Source organism: Myxocyprinus asiaticus, chromosome 12 (assembly GCF_019703515.2).
Source record: "Myxocyprinus asiaticus isolate MX2 ecotype Aquarium Trade chromosome 12, UBuf_Myxa_2, whole genome shotgun sequence".
Lineage (NCBI taxonomy): Eukaryota > Metazoa > Chordata > Actinopteri > Cypriniformes > Catostomidae > Myxocyprinus > Myxocyprinus asiaticus.
Window position 1 is genome coordinate 34,959,460 of NC_059355.1, and position 21,961 is coordinate 34,981,420.

The 21,961-nt window shown below is 42.2% G+C and overlaps 1 protein-coding gene across 2 annotated transcripts in view; it reads right to left on the reverse strand.

The window, feature by feature from the left end:
* Positions 1 to 21,961, reverse strand: part of LOC127449380 (gamma-aminobutyric acid receptor subunit gamma-3) — a 230,782-nt gene that overhangs the window by 175,247 nt on the left and 33,574 nt on the right. For both annotated transcript variants that reach the window (XM_051712747.1, XM_051712746.1), the window contains exon 3: positions 3,184 to 3,251. In XM_051712747.1, coding sequence (XP_051568707.1) covers positions 3,184 to 3,251 — 68 coding nt within the window. The remainder of the gene's footprint in view (positions 1 to 3,183; positions 3,252 to 21,961) is intronic.

Genomic DNA, 21,961 nt, shown 5'->3' on the forward strand with positions numbered 1-21,961 from the left:
ACTCGAGTACTCGGAAGTGACAGTAATAATCGATCATGAAAACAGTGATCGATAATGAAAGCGTGATATGACTTTACACTAAATTTGAAATTCTAAAACTACATGACAACTAAACACATACATGTTAAAGAGGGGCCGTATTTTTAATTTTGAGATTGATTACGTGTGATTTTTGTGATTTTAAGCAGCACCTTGATTGTCAACAGAGAAGTCTCATAGCAACTAAAATGAAAAACGATGCGGCAATGTTAGCGTTTGTTCTACAGGTTTATGATAATCAAAATAACGTTTAATTCACAGTGTTCTGAACACCCGTCTCTGCAAACGTTTGCTGAACAACTTTTATTATCATGTAATGTAGAAACTTTGACTCAATGTATATTATTTAATAAAAGTGAAGGTTTATCATTGACCATAAATCTCCCTCGGTGCCGACATGTTTGCGTGACATCACGCACCTGCATCTCGGCTACCTCAGACCTGAAGATTTCCTCACAAGTTTCAGAGTTGTAAGTCTGATATAAAGTGGTGTTCCATTGCAATTTTCCCAGTAGGAAGTTTGAAATTCAGAGTTAAATGGGAGGCAGCAAAAATAATCACAGCAACACAGCAACTCCATCAGAGTGCAACGTGACTTGCTGTCCAGGGCAGAGAATGCGCTCTACACTAGAGAAACGAGCGCGCACACAAGGCAAACACTTTCTTTCAAACAACTGGGGTGCTGCTGAATGTAACAGTACACTGGGTCTTCAAAACTATTTTCAACTTAACACAATGTTTTAAAAACGAATGGTTATGGCACAGTCACACCAACCGTGGTTTGCAGGTACACTGTTCAGAAACAGTGGTGCACATTTACTAGGCTTATTACAGTAACCTGAAGGAAGAGCAGAGAGATGTACTTTCTGAGCATTGTTTCATTGAATTGGCCATCGAGTCTTCACATAATGACAAAATATGAGGCATTATATTTTTTATGATTAACATTTTTATTTATCATTATATTTTGATTATGCCATCTTTTTTGTACTTATTGTAACAGACTATGTTATAACAGCCTATAATAATGAATAGGTGAGACACTGGAACAACTAGACACAATGTAGCAGCCAAAGACATATAACATATATGTACATGCATTTGCTATGTTTGCTCTGCTAACGAAATTAGTTCCATGACAAACTAAACTGCACAGACTGACTGCAACTAACTGTTGTAGATACAGTGTTATAACAGTTATAATGGTTCCTATGCCCCCTGCACTTTATTAAAGAAAGTGATGTGTCTTTAGCTGCACCTTAAACATACATATTCTATAATGGTAGCTGAAGACTTGACCCACAGGTGTGATCTATGCTAATCCAAGCAACGACACACTATAAACTGCATTTATCAATTCAGTTCCACAGCACAAGCAAAACCCTCTTCGGGCAGCAGCACTCAAAACTCACTATAACTGACGTGACTTCTGCGTAGGTGTTTGTTCATGTTCTAGAGTTTCCACACAATGTAACACAGCAGTGGCCCAACAAAAGAAATCACAAACAGCACAAAGGTATGGAGCATGAGGAGAGAACAAGTGCTATGGAGACTATGTTGAGTCCTGAACTTTATAAGATCTCATTAATATCTTCCATGACTACAATATGAAAAACAGGCAAGAAAACATTTTCTGGTTTTAGTACTTGCTTTGATGATATTTTAGTTTTTATGTGTTTGTTTTTCCCTTTTTTTGTTGTGTAAAACAGCATATTTGTAGTGTATAACAGTTATATTTACTAAGGTGGATCATGTAAAGGCCAGCTGTACAAAAATATATTTGCTTTGTTGGCTGAGCTAGTCTTATCATTATGCAAATAACCTGCCTGACAGAGTTATTGTGTGTACAGCATATTCAAGAAAATGAAACTGTCATGGAAAATAAATGAGTTATTGGGAGATGGAGAGACACAGTGTCAGAGAGCATGAGATAATACATAAATGTAAACATATTTTAATGTTTCTGTACTCTCTTTTTATGCTGACAACTCATAAAATCCACGTAGTAAACTGAAATTAAAAAGATTAGAAGGCTGTGATAAGTTGGGTTTAATAAAATGATCAGTATCTCTAATATTTCATGTTTGTTAAGTAACTTCCATTCATGCTATTGTGAATACTAAATTGCTCTGAGACATGTAATTTTTTGCTGCCCTTTTTGGCTGAATATGCAAATAAGGCATGTGAATATGCATAACTGGAGTCAGCTTCTAACAGCAAAGCTCCAAACCTGATGTAAAGTGCAGAGGAAGGCCTTGAAAACTTTTAACACTTGAATATTGTTGTCTCTTGTGAATTCCAAGCCCATTCTTAGAAACACCTCACATAAGGCTTTAAAACAACTCTACCATTACTCTACCATTATGTGACATATCGATCAATAGCTGCTATTTCTTCAGGTGTTTGTTTGGATTCTACTCATTATCCAACCATTCTCTCTCTCTCTGTGCCCTGAACAGTAACAATTGAAAGTGAATACACACTTAGATTTTCAAGGGTGAATCTGATGTATTGGTAGACTGAACTGAGCTTCAGAGGAATTTAACATTCTTTGCTGGCTTGAGCCACCCATTTAAAGAGATCTGTCGATGTCGTCCACTATCACCAATGACATCTACTGAAGTGCACATAAATATGTTAGAAGTGGTTGCTTTATTTTTTTTTTTTCAAGAGTATATTCAGTCAATGATTTTTTTATGATGAACAATTACATCCAGAGCCAACTACTGTGCGAAAATTCTTACTTTTTCTCTGACTCCATGTCTCAGTTTCTGTCAATGCCTTTACATTTTCTCTGTGTCTCTTTCTTTCTCTCTCTCTTTTTACCCTGAAGATTTTCTGTGCCTCAGAGGAGATGAAGCTTTAGCAGTAGACTCACATCTCATAGGGACAGCTAGTGGTCCTGCTTTCAACCCAAACCTACAGTTTTGTCACCTATAGGACTGAACTGCAAGTACTGTGTGTGTTTGTGTCTGTGTGTGTCTGTGTGTGTGTGTGTGTGTGAGAGAGAGAGAGAGAGAGAGAGAGAGAGAGAGAGAGAGAGAGAGATGTGGATATGGAAATTGGGGCATTAAACTCATCAAAAAGACATCCATCATAGTGATGAAATAGTTGGTTCATGGACATGTCTCGATGTTCACTCACCATATTTATTGATGACACAGGTCCAATGCTATTTACGAAGATATCAACATCAATGACTGTCGGTTTAACTGCAGAGAGAGAGAGAGAGAAAGAGAGATGACATAAGGCTCATTACCAAAAAACATTAAAAAAGTTTAAAGGAAGAAGTTGTACTCTTTGCACTCTCTCCTAAATGAATTTATTTTATTGGAAAGATGTAGAGGTCATACTTATAGCCTTTTGTGTTTTGTTCTACAACATAAATTACACACAGTCACACCTCAAACATAAACTTTGAAGCTGCAGTGCCCCCCCCCCCAAATCGTGTGTTACTAACAAGTTGCTAAATAACGACTAAACGATTATCCGTTAAGTCAGGCACGTACACTAACCTGCTTGTGGTATTTGTAATCCTTATTTAGCAACATACAATAAAAATAAAAATAGAATAATAATAATGTATGAGGTATGACTGTGTAATTTCGGTTCTAGAACAAAACATGAATGTCCCTTAAAGGAATAGTTCACCCAAAAATAGAAATTCTGTGATAATTTACCCACCCTCAGGTTGTTCCAAACTCACATGACTTTCTTTCTTATGAGAAACACAAAAAGAGTTAAAAAGGTTATTAATATCTCAGCCTGTCTTTCTCAATACAATGGCAGTGGATAGTGCCTCACAGTAATGATTTATGAAAGGATGCTAAAGTATAATAAAAACAGTTCATGCGACTTCTGAATCATATTCCAAGTCTTCTGAAGGCATACGATGTGAGAAATAACCTAAATTTTTATGTATTTTTAATGGAAAATCTTAATGCCTGTTGTGCATTAACTGTATTAGCGCTATGAGATAAGCTTTTTCACTGTTACATGTGTTCATATGAGAACTTGTTTTTAGTACAAGCAAGGTGAGTAAATAATGACACATTTTTCATTTTTGAATGACTTATTCCTTTAAAGGCATAGGTAGTATCAGAATATCTTTACTGTGTATGTCTATGAGAACCTCACAATTGCTCAGCAAATTCATGTTTTAATAATGAGTTTGAATGAACTAACTGTGCACCAACAGGTGAAATTGTCATCTTCTGTTTGTGAGGCCATTACATAAAGAAACCTCTTTCAAATGATTTTATCTGAGCAGTTGATCACAATAATCTAGATTTTTAAACACTGGTTTGATTGGCATAACACGTGACAGAAAAGCCCTCGTCAGTTTTGAGAGATGAAGTGGAAAGTTGGAGGGGAAAATGGCAAAGAAATTGTGAGAATTTCAATGCGAGTGAAAGCCTTGTCTGACAACCCTCTAATAGCAAAGCATTTTCTGTGGGTTTCACTAAACCCAGCAAAATGACAAAAGCAGACAGCCAAGAATTGATGCATTTAAATAATTCTGATAGCAGCATATAGTGCCAAACAATGTAATGTTTATAGCCCCTAAAATATCTACATTACTCAAAAAAAAAAAAAAAAAAGGAATATATTTTAATGGTCATAAAACTCTTACTGAGGGCAACCTTATTTTTTAAAGCTGAAATGTGTATTTTATATATATGTTAAAATACTTACCCCTAATCCAGCTTAATATGCAGAGAAAGCTATAAGCAAGCCATTTGTCAAAAATTTTTGGGTGGGAATGTATTTTTGTTAAACCAATGGAAGACAGGAGAATGTATGGGGAATTTGAAAAAAAAAAAAAAAAAAAATCATTATTTGTGCAATTATATTTGACGAATCCCATTTGAGAAGCAGAAAATACACACTTCAGCTTTAAACACGGTTTAATTATTTTTAAACAAAATATTATATTGAAAAATCATATAATGGTTATAGATTAAAGACTTTAGATTTATGCTATGTCAGCTGATTTTTACATTTCAAATCTCATTTATTTTAATATAAAATCAGATTATGAAAAAAGTCTTAACAACCACAATGTAGCAAACTATCACAAAAACCTTAATTTCCCTGTTTATTTCAGTCATTTTGCCTTCCATCAGTCCTACAGTGCTCAAGCAGGCACACACCCCATCAGGTGTGGTTACTCTTAAATATGAGTATGGCATTTTCAATCTCCCTTTTCATTTCCTAAATGCCTTCACACAGCGAGCATCACGATAGACATTCCCATCTCCGTCGGAATTTTAGGCTAGCAGAATGTTTTTAGCAATACATTTTTTCAATTAATCATATAATTTAACTTTAGAAGAACTTATTTTTAAAAATTATATAAAAGTTTTGATTTCCTCAATTTGTTCTGACTGGACTAAACTGAGTACCTTTGTTTAAACCAAGTCCATGTTCTTAGCTAAGTATAAGGACTCCTACAAACATTAAGCATTTATTAGGCACTAGATGGAACCTGTTTTAAACTTTTATTGGGTATGTTTGATAAATTATAAAGAACTATTATACATTGCTGTCAGCTTTGAATGTTATATAGGAAATAACAGCAGTACCATGAATATTTAATTACTCATATACTTCACAGTTCATCATCCAATGTTCTGTTTCACAGCTGGGAAATTACATTTACAGTTCATAATTGTTTTCGACTTACAGATTTACAGCAATTACACAAATTATACAGATATTGTTGCTGTGCTATGATAATGTGCAATAAAGTTAATGAGCTTAGTGTTTGGATCTGGACACAGGAAGTTGGGGTGCTATTCTGTATGCAGTCTTTCCCTAGACTCCCATTGAACAAATGACAGTTTAAGATCTCTCCCTGATGCCTGCAGAGATGTCATTATGGCTGAGCATCACCATCTCCATTTCTCACATCCCTTCTCTTTTTCTCTCACACATTCCATTGCAAAGTCAGGGAAGAAGCATGTCTAAAGGAATAATTCACCTAAAATTGAAAATTCTGTTATCTTTTACTTGTACTGGTAAAATGTGCTGGTTGCACTTTTCTGTGAAATTTTAATGAATGAGGACTGGAGCTTTTAAGGTTAAACAGATGCAAAAACACAATTACTTTTCTGATACAACTTCTAAATCTAAGCCGTTTTTCACCGATAACCTTCCCCTCCAGTGAGTAGTATAACTTTTATTATACTTTTATGGTTCTTTTGCAACTTATTTGAAGCTTGAAATTTTCAGTCCCTCTGCAGAGAGAGAGAGAAACTACAACTAATTCTAATTGCATGGAAAGAGCGACCAGTAAATTTTTTTTTGCACATTTCTCCTTTTGTGTTCCATGGAAGAAAGTCATACGGGTTTGAGATGACACAAGGGTGAGTAAACAAAGTCAGAATTTTGATTTTTGGGTGAAGTTGTCCTTTAAATGTAAGCCCTCATAAACTGTTTGGTAATAACTCTCTGGAGTCCACTGGCAGATGTTGGGTGATTGGAGTCAGGGCCCTGTCTCTTACACAGGATGTCTGCTCATTAGAGTTAGGAAAATGACAAGCACCTGCATCAAATTTCACACTAAGTCATTAATTGCGCTACACACAGATGTGCCCAGCCTATGCGACAGAAGAGGGGTGTGAAGAGGAGGGGGGCGTGGCCGAGCCGTGATGATGCATGCCTGACATAGAGTTGACTAATCAGCGGGAGAGAGATAAGGGGGCCAGTTCGATAGAGAGACGCACGAAGCTGTGTGTGTGTATCTTTGTTTGTTTTGCATTTTATGTTATGTTTGAGTTCAGTTTGTTATTAAAGTTTTACATCAACTGTTCAGCTGGTTCCTGCCTCCTCCTTGCGCATCTTAAGAACCTTGCTACACTGGTGACGGAACCCGGGATTTGAGGAAGAAGGATATGCTGGAGTCGTCGCCACTGGAGTGTCTCCAGGTCCTTGGCCAGCATCCACCAGGCCCAACACCAGGCCCTCCTGGACCTACGCATGGAGCAGCAGCAACATTTTGAGGAGCTCCTTCAGGCCCTTGAGGATGACCGGCGGATGCTGCGGAGCCTAGTACCCCAGGAGGGGGCGGCTGCTGCCCTTTCCCCAGCAGCAACGAACCCTCACGTTTCTCACAAAGATGGGGCTGCAAGGGGTTCCCTGTACCACCAAACCCCATCTCTCCCCTCTCTTCATCCCAGGTGAGGGAACCCGCTGTCACCGGTGTGGGTGGGAAGCTTGGGCCGGTCTGTTGGAGTTGCGGGGAGCCGGGTCATGTCCAAGATCTGTGCCCGGTAATGGAGGTGGGGGCCTTGATCCAGGTCCCCGACACTCCACAGACCACCCACGATCGAGCAGGTACATACCAAATACCGGTGAGTGTCAAGGAGGGGTACATACCAAGCCTTGGTGGATTCATTCCGATAGATTGAAGCTTCTCCGTTACGCCTCATGCGAACGTGTTTATTGTTTTGTGTATTAATAAGAGACATTCTTGAGTTGGAATCGCCATCTCCCGCTTCCTCATTCCATTGAACCGTTACACTGGTGCCGAAACCTGGGAAGGAGGAGGAATGCACTGTCATGGAGTCCTCGCCGCTGCCATCTGCCAGGGGATGGAGGAGATGTTGCCATCCACCAGGGGAGAAGTGGCTGTTGTCCACCAGGGGAGGAGTGGCTGACATCCGCCAGGGGGCGAAGAAATGCCTGAGGACCAGGAGACAGCATGTCCGGCGAGCCACTCTTTCTCTCTCTCTCTCTCCTGCTCGCTCTTTCTCTCTCCCCTCGACCTCCCCTCATCTCTCTCAGTTTCCCAGGAGGTGGGGAAGGCTGGCCGGAAGAAGAACGGCTGAAAGGGCAACACCTCCCCTCCAGGAAGGGGGGTGGGGGAGTAAGTCAGGCCGGAGATCTCCCTGGCCTGAATCTGGTGGTGGAGCCACTTTTTTCTCTCACTCCCTCTTCTTTCTCTCTTTCGTTCATTCTGTCTCTCCCGCTCACTCTTTCTCTCTCCCCTCGATCTCCCCTCGTCTCTCAGTTTCCCAGAAGGCAGGGAAGGCCAGCCGAAGGAAGGACGGCTGAAAGGGCAACACTTCCCCTCTAGGAAGTCCCCTCTAAGTCAAGTCGGAGATCTCCCTGGCCTGAATCTGGTGGTAGATTGTGATGAGGAGGGGGGCATGGCCGGGCCGTGATGAATCACACCTGGCGCCGAGTTGGCTAATCAGCGGAAGAGAGATAAGGGGGGCCGGAGACGCCAGTTCGAGAGAGAGAGAGACACACACGAAGCTGTGTGTGTGCGTATTTTTGTTTGTTTTGCAGTTTATGTTATGTTTGAGTTCAGTTTGTTATTAAAGTTTTATGTTGACTGTTCAGTTGGTCCCGCCTCCTCCTTGCCGTTAACAAAATAAAAAATAAAAATCGTATAAAATAATAAATGAGTATAAAGTTTGAAACAGGTATATAGCACTTTCAGAACAGTTTGGAGGAAATAAGGGTATAGGACAGAAAAAAAGAACTGGTTTAATTTGTGCCAGAACAAGCTGAATCTGGATCCGGCATTTCTGGAATTGGATCTGAAAGAAATGTATGCTATGACCTATATATTTTTTTTTTTTCATGAAAAATCAAGTAAAATGACACTGCTTCCAAGGTAGCAGTGTACTGATATTTCTCAAATATTGTGGTTAGGGGGTTTGTTCCCCTAACCCTAAGTATAAAACTTTAATTTAGCAATTAAGGTTTACTCCTTTAAAACTTTCTGTATAGAATTTCAGTCTTAAGAATTATATCTATTTGTTTTTTGTAAACTACATACTTTAAGCAATTTAAGTTCAAATTTTGAAAATCTCACATTGACTTTACACTGATAGAATGTTTAGCATTAAAACTGACAGAAATGCCATCATCATAATAATTATGTAGTGCACACTGAATTGTGATTGGTCTTGTCTTGCTTGCATATACTTACCCATTTAAATCAGCTTTTATATTGCATTGTGACTGTGCTGAATTATGTGCATGGCCAGCAAAAAAACAAAACACATGCTCAGTGTCATTAAAACATTAAAGAGGCTCTGATGCAACATTTCAGTTACATAGACCTAAAGACTAAAACCTAACTTCCCAAAAACTTACACTATTTTTATTGGTATTTCTTTCTGAAAATGCAAATCTGCAGTTAACAAATTAAGCACAAATGACAAGGGAATCTTGGACAGAGACTTAAGAGGGAAATAAAGCAGGAGAGAGGTAGTATAGGTCTCTGCAAAACAATAATGTATGTTTCTCAATCTGTGGGCATTTTCAAACTTAGATGGGCATTTTTCAACTATCCAATGAAAGTAGAGAATCTCAATGTAGTAGACAAATAGTGTAAAGTGGTAGAAAAACGCCAATCCCAGTTTGAAAATGCCCACTGACTGGAAAACACCCATTTTTTGTTCTGCATAGACACAAGTCTCAGAGAGAGTGGCATGACAAGGCTTAAGGAAAGGCAAGGGGAAGAAAATGAAAATAAAAGAAAGGAGACAGAACCAGGGAAAAACCTGGCACATCATTTGGAGCTCAAGCCTGCTCTAAATCCTTAACTGTGACACCATTTCTTTCTCTCTGCACTCAGTCATCTGTATTCGTGCAGGAGTGCTATGGGGCTCCCTGCATCCTTTTCTGTGCCTCCACATTATCGAACCACGTCATGAACAATTCATAGGTGGGATTTCATGCTCAGCTTCCGCCCATTATGTAAAGAGCAATCTTTTATATTTACTGTGTCAGTGCTCCCTTGCTTCTGTGCATGCCTGTGCTACAATCAGCCATTCACACTTGCATGATAAAGTGCACAAACATCATTATGCAATTCCGGCCATTAGAGGCCTTATGTCTTGATATTTTTGTAGTCTACCAGCTTTAGCGCCAGGATCATGTCACACATAGACAAGTTTAGAGGGTGGATAAGAATACGAAAGGAATTTATTATGCATTTTTATTATCGATTAGAAAACAACAATCCCTTTGTGCCGCTGAAGGATAATCCTTCGCAAGGGTCTGTATAACATAAACATTAAGAGGTGCAGTCATTGTAATAAAGTGCATTTGTTATGATATGCGATTTGACACATAGCCCTCCGAGACACTAATGGCTTGAGTCTTATTGTTAGCAAGCTAAAATGTATTAATGGTGACATATAGCAGAATGTGTTCTCTTATAATTTAACAACCTTGTAATGTTATCCATGGGAGGTTGACTCTAAGGTGGGTGGTTGTTTGCTAAGAAGAGGACCTAAATTGCACTGGGCATGTTGATAGCTTAGAAGAGACTGAACTCATAATAGCTCAAAGTCACAAAGACTTCTAAACCAAGCAAATTTTTAGACGTTGTGTTAAGTTAAAAGAAACTTTACATTTTAAAAAGGTGCCTTGGGACACCTCTGTTCTGTTCTATGCATTGCTCTGCATCTAGCTTTTTTAGTGCAAGAAAATGTTTGTCTGAACTGCCCCTAAGGAGGCAGCATAATTGAACTGCCTACCTTTAGGAACAGCCTTTGGATTGGAAGCCTCAAAATGCTGTCTATGGAGGCACCTCACTAGGTTTTGAAACAGTGCTGTTTCCTCTTTCATGGGGTCACAATGAAAGTGAATGAAGTGACCAGACAAAGTATATCCTGTATGTGAGAGCATATCAGAGCCAGACAGAGGGGCAATTCTGATCTCAGTTTATCTGTCAGCACAGTCATCATCACAGAATAGAAACAAATTAGCCACAATCAACCCCGCATGGTCACCTGTGTGGCCATCGATGAGAGCAATTATATGCAAGCTGTCTGCCCAGAATGTTTTTAACCATGGCCCCCTTTTAGCCCCTGCACCACTGTGTTTCCTCCCTGCTCTGTGTGGCCATCGATAAGAGCATTTATATGCAAGCACTCTGCCCAGAATCACCATAGACACATTAATTAAAATCACCCACAACAGACTGAGCAGAGAACATTAATGATGATGACATCCACCACCCCATAAACAGCCATTAAAACTCTCTAAACTCAGAACTCTGACCCTGTTAATGATGCAACCATTTAGAGGTAAATAACATATGATCAAATGGACAGAATCTCAAAACATAGTGAGCTTACTATCTGCAGTAAAATTGTCATTCTAACAGAAAGGAATTCTCATAATTAATTGGTATAAAATACTCTTTCACTGCCACTCATGCAAGGCACACAAATAGAGCTAATAGTTGATTCTGAACTTAGCATAAAGTAAAGCTAAAAAATCAATACTTAAATAAACACCAAAAATTTTAGCACATACAATCACTGGGTGAAATTATACAGTTCTACTTTTAGCAAGCTATTTCCTGTAAATATTTTTTTTCCGAACTTAATGAAAACATGCATTAAGTATTAATATACCTGACAGGAATTGTTGCAACAACACTGGCTAACGCTATTGTAAAGGTTATGAACAAATGTTGTTACAATTTTGTTAATGGAACATCCTTAAGACGTTATTAGCATTCGATAAAAGTTCTCGCAATGTTAGGAGACAAAAATTCTCAGCATGACTATTTGCACCCAGGTGTAAATAGCATCTGCCACACAGTGCAGCTATTTTGACCCCAATAGTCTAGTGGAACCACAGAAAAATACGACAAACAATAAAATAAATGTTGCTGCAGTGGCATGAGGTGTAAAGATGGTGTGAATGTGTAGTGTTGTCCAAGAACGGATTAAGAACTGAGAGGCCCATGGGCCGGTACACCATGGAGGCCCCCCATGATGTGTCACGTGACTACATTCACTTTTATGTGCTACAGGACGCTTGCCAGATTTGGCCGGATTTTTCAAATTGACGGAAGAAAAGTTTGGAGCAATGTCTTACGCGGCCAGTTATATGTACTTTTTAATTATGAACCGATCCAAAATCATGCGTTATTAATAGGATGTGCATGGTATTCAAATACCAAAATCACTATTCGGTTATTCTGCACGTTTAAAGGTCTTCAACCCGATCAGAGTCCGACGGTACCCGACAAACCTACAGGTTTTGGGTCAGGTTCAGGACAGTTTTTCCAAGTAAGCTTGGGTGAGTTACGGGCTGTTTACATGTGCATCGAGGCCATGTAAACACGCACTGGATAGACATCTTTGATCGTTGTGCCACAACTCACGGTTTAAAATAACTTTAATAATTATAAACGCATCTCAAGACACCTGCGTTCTGTTTTACAATTCATTGTGCAGGACCGTTGCATTTGTTTAGACACCGTTAACTTAAAAATAATTTCAATATTTATTAACACATCTCAAGTCACCTGTGTTCTGTTTCACCATTTGTTGCACTGCATCAAGCTTTTTCAGCGCTGGTGTCACAAATCAACATTCTGATGAAGTTCAGGTTGCAAAGAGGACTTAATGTGACTGTTACCTATGATTCCAGATTGTTTTTCACCTGGCAAAGTTTCAGCGCTTGATAAAAAGGTGAGCCAATGTTTTTTTCCCCCTTTTGCTCTGTTGTGCAGACAAAAATTACACAAGTTAAATGCTGAATCATTTAAAAATCAAAGCATTCCAAAGACGTTCTATAATCCGTAGCATTCGCTGCATCATGGAAAGTGAACCTGACTGGGCAGAATTACGCATTTTCCATTTATTAAGACTAGGCTTACTATGTTGTAGGCAGTGACAGAGATTATTTTTGTTAAACTTTAATGTGATTTTATCATTTGAAGATCTATGCATTGCACTATTTAGGCTCATAGCTCACTGTGGCATCCATGGCAATAAACATTCTTTATTCCCGAGTCCTGACACAATAACCATTTGTAAACTCTTGCGGTTAACCAAATATTACAAAAAAGATTACCATGCACATATTTAGGGTATTAAGGCACCTTTCTCTTTAGCATTAAACATTAAATGCATGCAGGACTTAAACATTTAAAGTCCTCTAAGTCACTTATATGAATTTAAACCATCAGCTTTGTACACAGCCAGGGTAAACTGCACCTTATCTTTGTGTTTGGAAGCATTGTGTAAATCAGACGCTGTTCTCTGTAGTCCTTCAAATAAATGCGCTGCACCTGTGAGACGCAGATTCCCTGAGCGCGCACTCGAGTGCCTGTGCTTACACTGCTGTCGTCCAGCAAGCATTTGGCCAAACAAATGGTATTTCACATAAGGCTGACATTTACATGGATTTATAATAAGTATCTCAAAATAAATAAATAATTGATTTAAAGCTTGGGCCCTTTGGGTTTAGAGGCCCCTGGGCAACGGTCCAATCGGCCCGGTGGTTAATCCGTCCCTGGTGTTGTCCTAGCAACCCTGGTCCAATTCTGCCTTTTGTCCCACAATTTTTTTTACCATCCGATTTCCTGTTTCCACTCTAAATATTTCCTTTAATACTACTTACAATAATAAATAAAAATTAATATAAAGCTTGATTTCGTCGCAGTGATTGGTCACGGTGAATGTCGGGGAGTACAGAGAACGGTCTGATCTGGAGGCGGGGTCTGTCTATCGCACTCATTCCCTTCCTCTCTGCGTCGCTTGTGTGTAAATTGCATAACTGTATTACTATAGTAATATTGTAATAACCATGTTTTTTGGCAGAAACCATAGTTTTAATGCAATTAACCATGGAGCTACTACAATAATATGGTGGTAATACAGTAACCATGGTTAATTTTGTGGTTAAAATAATTTTACAACAAAATACCATGGTGGTTATGGTAAAACCAAGGTTATTTTTTCTAAGGGAAGGTTGAGGTTAGGTTTAGAGGTAGGGGTTATTGTAGGGTGTCTGTGGGACTCTAAATTAAACATGATAAATATGCTGCAGTGATGCCCATATACTGTATGTTAGTATTTAAACATGGGTGCAAATAGTATATGCCATCATTTGCACCAGGGTTGGGGTGCAAATAATGTCTGCCACTATTTGCACTAGGGTGTAAATAGCACATACCATTATTTGCACCAGGGTGCAAATAGCATCTGGCAAAAAAAAAAAAAAAAAAAAGAAATACTTTCCGACTTACAAAATATTGAAATTTTCAAAATGTGTTCAGTTCAGTTTTGCCCATAAAATCTAAGGTTATTTTTATTTTATTTTTTAAATCTTAAGACATTTTTATTCAGACATGACAAATTTTATTATCTAATATTGTTTCATGAAGGGTTGAAACACCAGTGATGATAACACCAGTGACAAATTCTCTTGATTAATTTTCTAAGATGGTGTCAAAAGCATCACAAAACTTACACTGCTGTTCAGACTAAAATTAATAAATTATACCAAATGAACATAAAACGTCTTGGTTACTGATGTAACCTCTGTTCCCTGATGGAGGGAACGAGACATTGTGTCGATGTAGTGACACTTGGGGTTCGATCTTGAGAGCCCCAATCACCTTTGCTTAAAATAGAAAAGGCCAATGAAAATTGGTGAGTGGAATTTGCATGCCACTCTCCGCCCCAGACATACGGGTATAAAAGGAGATGGCATGCATCACTCATTCAGATTTATGCTGAGGAGCCGATAGAGAGTCCCGGCCATGTCAGTGGCCGGTTCAGCGCCACGGCAGGAGGGACACAACGTCTCGTTCCCTCCATCAGGGAAAAGAGGTTACATCAGTAACCAAGACGTTCCCTGTCTGTCACTCACTCGACGATGTGTCAATGTAGTGACACTAGGGGTTCCTATTGGAAACGCCACTGGCGCTGTCACAAGGTAAGGAAGAGTGGACACGGGCAAGCTGCTGCGTGCCTCGCAGCGAGCGCTCAACCATTTCGTGACCTTCCAGCGAGTTAGGTAAGGCATCTCCCTAGTCCCATTAAGGGGGGTGGAGGCACTTACTCAAGGAGGCTACAGGCGGTGTATAAACTGATTGCTGTTAAGCAATGTCAAACCGAGCACTTTTCTAGAATAGCGCTGGGAAGTGCTCTTCCCTCTCCAGGAAGGAGAGCACTACGGAGACCACATCCTGCCGAAGGGAGTTAGCATGTGAAGAATACCTCACATGGGGTATAGGGTAGTCAGAGTGGACATGTACGGGCAGTAAAAGGTGCCTTCCACGACTTCGTTAGCTCCTTGTGCACTTCCGGGAAGAAAGGCACTGGGGCGGGGGGCGGCCGTGAGTCACGCTCTGAGCCCAGAAACCAATCATCCAGCTGTGAACGCTCAGGGCAGGGTGGAGGGTTCCACTTCAGCCCGATGTTCGCAGCCGCCTGGGCAAGCACGGCTACCATCTCAGCATCCGCCTCATCCTGTGCTCTACCATCCGTGGCGGGAGCTTAGAAGATTCGTCCGCTTCCAATAGCAGAAGCCTACCCTCCGATTCCACGACCGAAAGCTCATCGCGAGCCAAGAACGACACATTAAACCCACCGAGGCAGACCGCCTGCATCGCTTGACAGCTCATCCGGACAGAACGAGCGTGCTGGGGGATGGGAGGTCCGCGGGGGCTGAGCCGGCGGAAACGCTCCCATGTCCACCTCCAGATCGCCCCCGATGCTTGCCGACCCGGCCGGCTGAGCATCAGCCCAGGACGGACCAGGTTGGGGAGCAGCCGTGGTGGCTCCTTGTTTCACAAAGAAGGAAGTGAGCCGCGACCGCAACGTTCTCATGGGCATGTTCTTGCAATGAGAAAACAACCCTTCCACGAAAGCTGCCTCGGCGTGCTGGCGCCCCAGACACTCGAGGCAGAATTCATGGGTATCCGGAGGAGAGAGTTAACGGCCACATCCAGTAGCGCAAACGCGGAAGGACATCTTTAAAAAGACGCCAAGCATTTGCGCGAGCTCTTTTAGAAGGAAAATATACTCTTTCTTGAATATACTCTTTAACACCTGCAGACTCAGGCTGCCAAAGCACCCAGGGGAAGCACAGCACTCAACCATGCGAGGGTGACCGCTGGACTCAAGATGGCACCGAGTATGGCTGCTGCGTTGCGAGCTCCGACACAACATTGTAGTTTTTTGTTTGTTTTGTTTACAATTCTTATGTTTTTTGTCTTGAATGTTGTCTGCCTTATTGTCTACGACAGACAAACACTTTTGGACATTGGTTCTGCAATTACACACCGTAAACCAGACTTCAAATTCCTCAATGCCGACCAGCTGTTTACAAACAGGCCAGCGGAGCCCTTTATCTGGGCTACCCGGCCGCGGAAACACAAAAGGAAAAGGGGAAACAGAGCCGGCGTTCTGATCAGAGCAAGACGTCACACAAATCGACCCCCACTACCCAGTATTCTATTGGCAAATGTTCAGTCTCTAGCCAACAAGCTCTGTGAGCTGAGAGCGTGGATCTCTTTCCAACGAGAGACGAGGGACTGCTGCATTATCTGCCTTACAGAAACTTGGATGTCTGCGGAGATTCCAGACTCAGCCACTGAACCTGCGGGGTTCTCTGTGCACCAAGCGGACAGAGCGAAAGACCTCTCAGGTAAAAGCAGAGGTGGTGGTGTATGTTTTATGATCAACAAATCCTGGTGTGATCAGAGGAACGTACATTCTATCAAGTCTTTCTGCTCTCCTGATCTGGAATTTCTCATGCTTCTGTGTCGACCATTCTGGCTACCGAGGGAATTCACAACGGTCATTATCACTGCTGTGTACATCCCGCCACAAGCCGACACAGACTGGGCACTCAAGGAACTGTACGGGATTATAAGCAAGCAGGAAACAGCGTACCCTGAGGCCGCGCTCATTGTGACCGGCGACTTTAACAAAGCCAATCTCAAATCAGTCGCACCAAAATACCACCAACACATTAGTTTTAACACAAGAGGGGACCAGGTTTTGGACCATTGCTACTCTCCCTTCCGGGATGGCTACAAATCCCTCCCCCGCCCACCATTTGGCAAATCGGACCACTCTTCCATTCTGCTTCTGCCCGCTTATAGGCAGAAACTGAAACAGGAAGCACCCACCCTCAGAACGATCCAGTGCTGGTCCGACCAATCAGACTCTACGCTACAAGACTGTTTTGATCACGTGGACTGGGAGATGTTCCGGTCCACCTCTGATGACGACATTGAGCTTTACACTGATAGAGTAGCGTGTTTCATCAGAGAGCGCGTAGAGGACGTTGTTCCGACCAAAACAACACAAATCTACCCGAATCAGAAACCTTGTATTAATAGCGATGTTCGCGCAGCACTTGATTCGCGGACCTCAGCTTTTAATTCCGGGAACGTGGAGGAGCATAAGCAAGCCAGTTATGCCCTCTGAAATCAGAACAGCAAAACGTCAGTACAGGAACAAAATTGAAGGACAGTTTAACACCACCAACTCTAGAAGCATGTGGCAGAGAATTAACATCATCACGGACTTTAAAGGGAATAAAAACTCCACCGTGAATACCACTGCCTCTCTCCCGGATGAGCTAAATACTTTTTATGCTCATTTCGAGGGAAATAACACCGCCCTCGCGGAGAGAGCTCTCACGGCCGAAGCTACAGAGGTTAGTTCACTCCCCGTCTCTGTAGCAGATGTAACCCGATCCTTCCAACAGGTGAATATCCACAAAGCCGCGGGTCCAGACGGCATTCCGGGCTGCATCAGAGCGTGTGCGAACCAACTGGCTGGTGTTTTTACAGACATTTTCAACCTTTCCCTCTCTTTGTCTGTAGTCCCCACATGCTTTAAAATGTCCACCATTGTGCCTGTTCCAAAGCAATCCAAAATCACTTGCTTAAATGACTGGCGTCTGCCGACTGACGACCCCCATCATCAGCAAATGCTTAGAGAGACTAATCAGAGATTACATCTGCTCTGTGCTGCCTCCATCACTGGACCCATTGCAGTTTGCTTACCACAACAACCACTCCACTGATGATGCCATTGCATCTACAATACACACTGCTCTCTCCCACCTGGAAAAAAAAGAACACTTAAGTGAGAATGGTGTTTGTAGACTACAGCTCAGCATTCAACACCACAGTGCCCTCCAAGCTTGATGAGAAACTCCAGGCTCTTGGCTTAAAAACAGCTCACTGTGCAGCTGGATCCTGGACTTCCTGTCAAGCAGACGCCAGGTGGTTAGAATGGGCAGCAACATCTCCTCATCACTGACCCTCAACACTGTAGCCCTGCAGGGCTGTATTCTCAGCCCACTCCTATATTCCCTGTACACACATGAATGTGTGGCAACACACAGCTCCAATGCCATCATTAAGTTTGCTGATGATACGACGGTGGTAGGTCTGATCACTGACAATGATGAAACAGCCTACAGAGAAAGAGGTGCACACTCTTACACACTGGTGTCAGGAGCACAACCTCTCCCTCAACGTCAGTAAGACAAAAGGAGCTTGTGGTGGACTTCAGGAGAAGAGAAAGAGAACACAGCCCCATCACCATCAATGGAGCACCAGTGGAGAGAGTCAGCAGCTTCAAGTTCCTGGGTGTCCACATCACTGAGGAACACACATGGTCGGTCCACACTGAGGCCGTTGTGAAGAAGGCTCATCAGCGCCTCTTCTTCCTGAGATGGCTGAGGAAATTTGGAATGAACCGCCACATCCTCACACAGTTCGGCACCAGCACTGTAGAGAGCATCCTGACTGGCTGCATCTCCGCCTGGTACGGCAATAGCACCGCCCACAACCGCAAAGCCCTGCAAAGTTTGCTTCTTCACCCAAGCAATCAGACTTCTGAACTCTTGATCTCTCATGATCAATATACATCAGCACTGCACTTTATTAATCTTATAATCTTTTTATCTCACACTGGACTGTCATAAATTATATTCTCTCTTAACAACACACTGGCAACTGACTATCAACCGACAGCCTGAATGTCAATACAGTACAATACAACCTACTGTATATTTTATATATACTATATATACACTATTTATATTGTATAATGTGTATTCTATATTGTGTGGATTGTATACTGTACATTGTATGTTATTATTTGTATATTATGTTATGTGTAATTATGTGTATATTAGATTTTAAATTGTGTTGTGTAAATCTGATGTTTACTGTAAATTGGTATATGTCTCATCACTGTCATGACTACTATGTTGCTCGGAACTGCACCCAAGAATTTCACACACTATTGCACTTGTGTATATGGTTGTTTGACAATAAAAGTGATTTGATTTGATTTGATATGCTCCATAAAAATCCAGCAGCATAGCAAGAGGTGAGAGGACGAACACACACACATGCATTCGGCTCCGAAGAAAAAATCTGAATGAGTGATACACGCCATCTCCTTTTATACCCATATGTCTGGGGCAGAGAGTGGCATGCAAATTCCACTCGCCAATTTTCATTGGCCTTTTCTATTTTAAGCAAAGGTGATTGGGGCTCTCAAGATCGAACCCCTAGTGTCACTACATTGACACAGTGTCAAGTGTGACAGTGTAACACCAATGACATTTAAATGAACCATGTGAAAATAAATACAGTTCAAATGTAAATTAATAACTTTTTCAACAACATTGTCTCGTCTTGACAATGACAATCATCTCGTCTTGATCAGCCCTCTCTTTGCCGTCGACAGACACCCTCCAGTGGACAGGATTTCCCTGCAGACATATCAGAACGTTCTTCGCCTGACTCTCAGCACCTGCAGCGAAAGATTCACCCACCCCCTCTAGTGATCTGCCAAAGAGTTTCTCCGCCTCACCGCCGGCATCGGGTTCTTTGCCCCAGCAAAAAATCTACCCGCTTCTCGCATATGCTGCGAGAAGCGGTAGATGTTTCAGCTCTCATGGGGACAGACTGCCCTCACTCTGAGGACATGAGTCTCATGACGCTCCGCTCTAGGGTCACTCTCGTTCTGAGGGACAATTCCGCCTTACACCCTTCCGACCACTTCCTCTGTGTTAAGTATTGAGGGACCACATGAGGAAGCACGGCGGGGCCACGAGGTAGAGATTGAAGAAACCGAAGATGATCTCACGCTGGTGCAAGCCCCACAAGCCCCTCGTTCTTCCCACACAGCATCCTCGCCAGTGCAGTACACACGTATGACCTCCGGCCCTCTATGGATGAGCACATTGTTGTCGGTGAAGGAAAGCCCAGCCCCCCAGCAGCAGGCGCGTTCCTGACCGGCACAATGCTGTGAAGAGGAGTCTGGAGCCCGCTGTTCTTCTTGGCCCAGATAAAAAAAAAAAAGCCCAGCACGACACACATGCTGTTCCACTTCCCGCCGTTCACCATGACCGAAATGTTGTACAAAATGTTGTTCATGTGTGTTGAAATGAAAAAGAAAAGCGCTTTGTGACTGCATGAGACGCTCATATATTCTCAAAAAGAGGGTTACATTTCTCTTCACATTTCTCACACCTCACACACTATGCTCAACCGCTTCCCTATGGCAAGCAGCACTTTATCTCCTATAAAGAGCGGATTGATGCACCCGCTGTCTCACCACACAGATGCGTGGGTGTGTCTCACGGTTATGTCAGACTGGGTGCAAAAAAAGATCAAGCGCAGTTATACACTCCAATTTGCGCGCCGGCTGCCTCGATTCAACGGCATTATACCATCCACGGTTCCGTCATGAGACGCACCACTTTTATGGGCAGAAATTCACAATCTCCTTGCGAAAGAGGCGATAGGGATTGTTCCAGACTGCCAAACTCACAAAGGATTTTACAGCGCTATTTTCTCGTTCCGAAAAAAGATGGCAGGCTTCGGCTGATTCTAGATCCGAGATGCTTGAATCACATGCTTGTAAAACGGCCATTCAAAATATTAACTCAGAAACAGATCTTCTGTCAACAGGACTGGTTTGCATCAATAGATCTAAAGGACGTGTACTTTCATGTTTGAATTTTACCGCATCACAGGCTGTTCTTGAGATTCATGTTCGAGGAAACTATATTTCAATTCAAAGTCCTCCCCTTCGGATTGTCTCTGGCCCCGCGCACATTCACAAAATGTGTCGATGCGGCGCCCACCCCTTTGAAGATGAACGGCATGCACATCCTGAATTACCTCGACAATTGGCTATTACTGGCCCGATCAGAGGCTCTGCTATGTGAGCACAGGGACTTGATACTTCACCATTTGAACAGCCTAGGTCTCAATGTCAACTGGGTGAAAAGCACACATTCTCCCAGCCAACAAATGTCCTTTTTGGGGACTCGACTCGACATGAGCATGCGTGCATACCTCACGAGCAAGTGCATTCGGACCATTCATCAGTGTCTGTCTCAGTTCAAACTGAGGAAAGCATTTCCACTGAAGTCATTTCAGAAAATGCTGATGTGACTTGGAGGAGGGCGTGGCCGGTCCGAGAGGATGCACGCCTGGCGCTGAGTTGTCCAATCTGTGGGAGTGGAATAAAGGAGGAGCTGGGGATGTCAGAGAGTGAGACAGACGCGGCCGCTCTGTGTGTGTGTCGTTATGTTTCAGTTTTATGTTGGTGTCTCATTAAAGTCTTGTTGATTGTTAATTCGGTTCCCACAACTTCCTTTCACGAACTGTTACACTGGTGCCGAAACACGTAAAAGGAGGAAGAGCAAACTGTCCGGGAGAACTCGCCGCTGCCGTATCTGACCATAAAGTTCCTTATTGACCCCCCCTCGCCCTGCTACAGTTCCAATATGGGACTTAGATTTGGTGCTTAGGGCGCTCACGAGCCCCCCGTTTGAACCATTGGAATCCGTTAAGTTGCGTGTGCTCTCTCTAAAGACTGCACTGTTGTTGGCTCTTGCCTCAGTCTAATGGGTTGGTGATATACAGGCACTGTCCGTTGACAGTTCATGTCTGGAATTTGGACCAGGGCTTTCGAAAGCCACCAAACCCAAAAAATGCTATGTAACTTAGGTTCTTTCCACGGCATTTAGGGCTCAGATAGTCCACCTATAAACTTTCCCTTCCCCACCATCTAATTTGTATGAGGAGCAGTTAGTGCATTTATTATGCCCCGTGCGGGCATCGCACACAAATGTGGAATGCACCCACCAGTTTAGA